General features: G+C 37.4%; 1 protein-coding gene across 3 annotated transcripts in view; it reads left to right on the top strand.

The window, feature by feature from the left end:
* Positions 1-6,000, top strand: part of IBTK (inhibitor of Bruton agammaglobulinemia tyrosine kinase) — a 120,446-nt gene that overhangs the window by 40,198 nt on the left and 74,248 nt on the right. For all 3 annotated transcript variants that reach the window (XM_006873272.1, XM_006873274.1, XM_006873273.1), the window contains one exon: positions 2,757-2,853. In XM_006873272.1, the coding sequence (XP_006873334.1) occupies positions 2,757-2,853 (97 nt within the window). The remainder of the gene's footprint in view (positions 1-2,756; positions 2,854-6,000) is intronic.

Raw genomic sequence — 6,000 nt, forward strand, 5'->3', positions numbered from 1 at the left:
CTTTCTGCTCCTGTACAGATTTACAGCCTCGGAAATCTTGCTGTAAGTCGGAACCAACTCCATGGCACACCACCATCACCACCACATATATCTGGACCTCACCAGATAGAATACACAGGAATCAAATTAATTACATCTTTGGAAAGAGATAATGAAGCTCAATATTATCAGCCAAAACAAGACCAGGGGCTGACTGGAATAGACCCTCAATTGTTCAGAAGCAAGTTCAGGTTGAAGCTTAAAGAAAATTAATACAAGTCAACGAGAGCTAAAATATGACCTTGAATATATGCAACATGAATTTAGAGACCACTTCAGAAACAGATTTGATGCATTAGACACTTAATGACTGAAGAACATGAGTTTGGGGATGGCATCAAGATCCTCATACAGGAAGAAAGCTTAATGTCATTAGAAAGACAGGAAAGAAAGAATAGAACAAAATGGATGTCAGAAGAGACTCTGAAATTTGTTTTTGAACATGGAGAAGCTAAAGGGGACTAGAAGAAATGAGGAAGTAAAAGAATTAAACAAATTTTCAAAGGGCAGCTTTAGAAGACAAAGTAAATATTATAATAAAATGTACAAAGACTTGGAGTTATAAAACCAAAAGGGAAGAACACAGACCCCATTTCTCAAGAAAAAAGATTTGAAGAAAAAATGCAGACCTTGGATTGCAATATTGGATTGTGTCTTTGTGTGGCTGTCTGATATGCACTGGACAGCCAGCCAAGCACAAGGTCGGCAGTTCGTATCTGCCATCCACTTCTTGGAAATTACAGGGTTGCTATGAGTCAGAACCAACTCAATAGCACTTAACATAACAGCACGAACAAAATATTGATAGATATAGGAAATATCAAAAGAAAATGGAAGGAATATACAGAGTCACTATACCAGAAAGAATTGGGTCGATGTTCATCCATTTCAAGAGATACCATATGATCAAGAACTGATGGTACTGAGGGAAAATGTCCAAGCTGCATTGAAGGCATTGGTCAAAAACAAGGCTCCAGGAATTGACATAATTCAAATTGAAATGTTTCAACAAACTTGTTTCCACAATAGAGGTGTTCACTCATCTCTTCTAAGGAAAATAGAAGATAGCTACCTGGCCAAGTGACTGGAAGAGAATTATATTTGTGCACATTCAAAAGAAAAGTGACCCAACAGAATGCGGAGGTTATCCCACAATAGCATTAACATAATATGCAAGTAAAATTTTGCTGAAGATAATTGCAACAGTACACTGACAGTGAAATGCCAAAAGTTCACATGAGATTCAGAAGAGGATGTGGAACTAAGGATATCATTGCTAACATTAGATGAATCTTGTCTGAAAGCAAAGAATACCAGAAAGATAGTTACTTGTGCTTTATCGACTATGCAAAGACATTCAGCTGTGGATTGTAACAAACTATGTGTAGCATTGCGAAGAATGGGCATTCCAGAACATTTAATTATGCTCATGAGGAACCTGTATGTAAACCAAGAGACAGCTGTTAGACTGGAACAAGGGATAACTGAATGCTTTAATATCAGAAAGGGTACGTACTCCAGTTGCATCTGTTCACCACATTCATTCTGTATGCTGAGCTAATAATGTGATAGAGGCTGTATTATATGTGGAAGAATAAGATATCAGGATTGGAGGACGACTAACAACCTGCAGTATGCAGATGACACAACCTTGCTTGCTGGAAGTGAAAAGAACTTGAAATACTAATGAGGATTAAAAAATCACAGCCTTCAGTGTAAATTGCATCACTGTGTAAAGAAAATGAAAATCTGAACAACTGGAATAATAACGTATCATGATAAAGGAAAGATTGAAGTTGTCATAGACTTTATTTTGCTTTGATCCACAGTCAACGCTCGTGGAAGCAGCAGTCAGGAAATCAAACCGAGTATTTCATTAGGCAAATCTGCTGCTAAAGACTTCTGTAAGGTTCAAGAACAGAGATGTCACTCTGAGGATTAAGATGTGCTAAACCGAAGCCAAGGTAGTTTCAATTGTCTCATATACATATAAAAGTTGTACAGTGAATAAGCAAGCCTGGAAAAGAATTCCTGCATTTCAGTTATGGTGTTGGTGAAGAATATTGTAAGGACCATGAACTACCAGAAGAATAGAAGAAACATTTATCTTTGAAGAAGTACTGCCAGTATGGCTCCTTGGAGGTAAGGATGGTGGGACTTTTTCTCTGATAATTTGGACATGTTGTCAGCAAGGACCAATCCCTGTAGATGAACATCATGCTTGGTTAAGAGGAATGTCAGCTAAAAAGAGGAAGCCCGCCAATGTCCTGGATCGACAAAGTGGCAGAGACAGTGGTCTCAAACATAACATAGTGCAGGACCGGGCACTGTTTCGTTCTGTTAAGCACAGGGTCACTGTGAGGTAGAATCGACTGGATGGTACCTAATAACAACATTGAAGTTTATTTATTTATGATTAATTGTACTATAAATTAACAGCATTGAAAAATCAAAATTGTTGCTAAACTGCTACTTATATCAAAATGTCCGCATTATTATTTATAAATGTACTTGGAATACCAGTGTGTTTTATTTTTCTAATTTTGTTTTCTTTGTTATGTAAGATGCTTTAAAATTAAAATAGCCCATTTTAGCTTTACATTTTATAAATGTTATATTCTTTTGTATTTGATATAATTTCCTGCTCAAAGTTTTTGATATCAATAATATGAATGTATTAGTATCCTATTGTTAAAATATTATTTTATTTTATTTAGGCTTCCAGTTGTGCAGCTCTGGAAATGCCAATACATTCTGATGTACTGCAGGTTATTTTGGACTACCTCTATACTGATGAAGCTGTTGTGATAAAAGGTATTAATATGCTTCAGTGCATTTTAGGTGTATTACGTGTAGTAGAATAATAATAAAAACAACATGAATCCTAATTTCTACATTACTTGAAATGAACTGTTAGTAGATACTTAATTTAGAGGAAAGAATGAGGCTGCTTCCCTATAATAATGGTACAGAAAACAAAATCTTTGTTGCCAATGTGAAAATAGACTCTGTAAGAATTAGTTTAAATAGTTGACATCAAGCACATTAAGCAAGTCCATTTCCAGCTGTTCTGTGATTGAACTCAACGAATTAACAATAAGGTATATAGTTTTGAAACATAGTCTATGTAATAAGTTCTTTAATGCTTGTTTTCTGCCTTGTGCTAATATATCTGAAGTGAAAAGAGATAACACTGAATTGAAACAAATTTATGATGCGTGAATTTATATATACACTTTGTAAGATGTTATTCCTTTTTTTAGTTGTCAGGTATCTTTAATCAGTGGATTTGACACTTAGGATGTCCTATGTGTTAGTTCATTTAACCAATATTTTTTGAACCTTGCTGTGTAGGAGTCCTGTTTAAAGATCGTGAAAAGGCTTCCTTTATTTTTAAGAAATCACCATCTTAGTGAAAAAGTCAAACATAGGAAACAAATATAATTAAACAGGGAAATCACTCTAAAAAAGGTGTATTGTGAGAAAGCAGAATCTGAGTACCTAAGAGGGAATTTGGATAGTTTTAAAAAGAAGACAGTGTTTAACTGAGTATAAGATTTTCAAAGATTTATGTACTTTTGCAGCAAGCTGTCTGAGACTTCTTCCTTAGTCTTTCATTTTTAAAAATTGAAATAAAATCCACCCTTTTAAAGATACACAATTCAGTGGACTTTAATAATTCTAAAACATTTCCATCATCCCCAAAAGGAACCCCGTTCTCCATTCCCCTTCCTGTTCCCCAGCCCTAATACTCATTGTCACTATAAGTTTTTCCTTTTCTGGACATTTCATATAACTGGAGTCATACAGTCTTTTGTGTCTGATTTCTTAGAGTTAACAATGCTTTTCAATCCATGTTGTAGTGTGTTTCAGTACTTAATTAAAAATATTCCATTGTGTAGATATACCACATTGTATGTATCCATGTATTAGTTGGTGGGCATTTGTTTTCATTTTTTGGCTATCATGAGTAATTCTGCTATGAACAGTCATATACACGTTTTTGTGTGGACATATGTTGTCATTTCTTATGAGTAGTCCTAGGAGTGGGAGTGATGGGTCATATGGTTGTTGTTTTTAAATGCCTTTGAGTCGGTTCTGACTCAACCCTGTGTAGGGTTGCTGGGAGGAGAAGCTGAGCAGGGACAGTGAGAGAGGGAGACTAACTGGTGAATGGCTGCCCAGACGTGGTGCAACCATCTTGAACCTTTGTGAGCAGTGTGACAAAAGAAGGGGACTTGGCAGAGCAGAGTCACACAAGTGACTAGAAAGGTGCAGTTCTCCTTTTTCCTGACACTCCCCAAAATACCAGGATTGTGACCAGCTCCCACCATCGTCTACCCCCAGCACAGCTCTTGCTTTCCAGTAGTTCAGAGCCATGTGTTTCAGGGCCATACCAGTGTAAGATGGGGTCTGACTGCCATTTTGGTACCTATATTCAGATGGGCTCTGCTTACAACCTAAATAACACGCAGAGCCACCAGACTAACAGTTAACTAGTCATCCTGCCCCCAGCTACCCTGTGGTCCTAACAGACACTAAAACTAGCTCTATCAAGGGCCTCCATGAGCTACTTCCAGATGGAGTGTCCTGAACATAGATAGCACAAAGGGTGATAGGGATTCCATGTAGGGCCAAGAACTTTGCTATCATATCCTTCCTACATCCACCTTGTGAAATCCTTGGCTTACAGGAGCCACCCAGAGTTTTCTCCTCTTCAGGTCCAATACCTGAACTTTTTTTTTGTTTTGGGGTTTACCTTTTCCCTTTTGTTGTTTCATTGTTTTTGTTTATTTTTCCTTTCTCCTCCTTCCTCTTCTGTTTCCATTCCTTTAAATTTTATCCTTTTGATCTCTGCTTTTGTTTTTCCTTCTCACATTTCTCCTCTTCTTCCCCTCCCCCTTCTTTTGATCTTTCTTAACACTCTCTCTCTTTTCATCTTTCCCTCCATAGTTTTCTTAAGGGTTACTTTAATTTTTATTTCTTCATTTTACTTTCTCTTCTATAGCTCCATTTTCCTGTCCCTTCTTTTCTCATTTTGGTTTTTATATTATTTCTGGCCCTTGTCTCTTTTTAAGTTTTATTTCTTCTATATTATTTTCTCTTTTCATTGTTGGTTGCTTACTTGTTTATTCTGTTTTGCCGCCTGATGTGTGTATGTCCAGGTGGGAATGTATGAGTTTCCTCTCTCCTACCCAACAGGAGACAGCAACCATGTCTGTATAACTTAGCCACAACTGTACCTCTGCAGCTTCACCCACTGGACAAGAACCAAGGCTACTTCCGAAGCCACCTGATCAAGGAGCTCTGGTAGCATAGCGGTTATGAGTTGGGCTGCTAACCTCAAGGACAGCGATTCAAAACTGCCAGCCATTGCACAGGAGAAAGATGAGGCTTTCTGCTCCTGTAAAGATTTACAGACTGGCAAACCCTACACAGAGTCGCTATGAGTCGGAACCGAGTCCTTGGCATACTACCACCACCAACACCACCACCGTACCACCTGATCAATGACAAACAGCAGCCAACACCACCCAAACCCACTCTATAAACTGATTTGCACAAATGGCGAACAGTGTACACACTTACATTCTCTAACTACATCCAGAGCAGTTGAGAGCATGGGAACACCTCAATATATAGTCTTTAATTAAATACAAATGCAAAAGCACAACAGTGTCCCAGAACCAACAGACAGTTTTAGCTCACACAAAGAAACAATAGAGAATGGAATAAACAAATGACTGAGATGCAGATTAAAAAAATATTCTGAGGAAGAAAAAGGAATGGAACTAATTGAAAAAGAATTCAAAAGAATGATATTTAGGTATCTACAAAGGCTTTCGATTGTGTGGATCATGACAAGCTATGGACGACATTGAGAAGTATGAGTATTCCAGAACACTTAATTGTACTTCTGAGAAATCTGTACCTAGACCAAGAAGCAGTTGTTAGAACAGA

Source organism: Chrysochloris asiatica, unplaced genomic scaffold (assembly GCF_000296735.1).
Source record: "Chrysochloris asiatica unplaced genomic scaffold, ChrAsi1.0 scaffold00233, whole genome shotgun sequence".
NCBI classification, from domain to species: Eukaryota; Metazoa; Chordata; class Mammalia; order Afrosoricida; family Chrysochloridae; genus Chrysochloris; species Chrysochloris asiatica.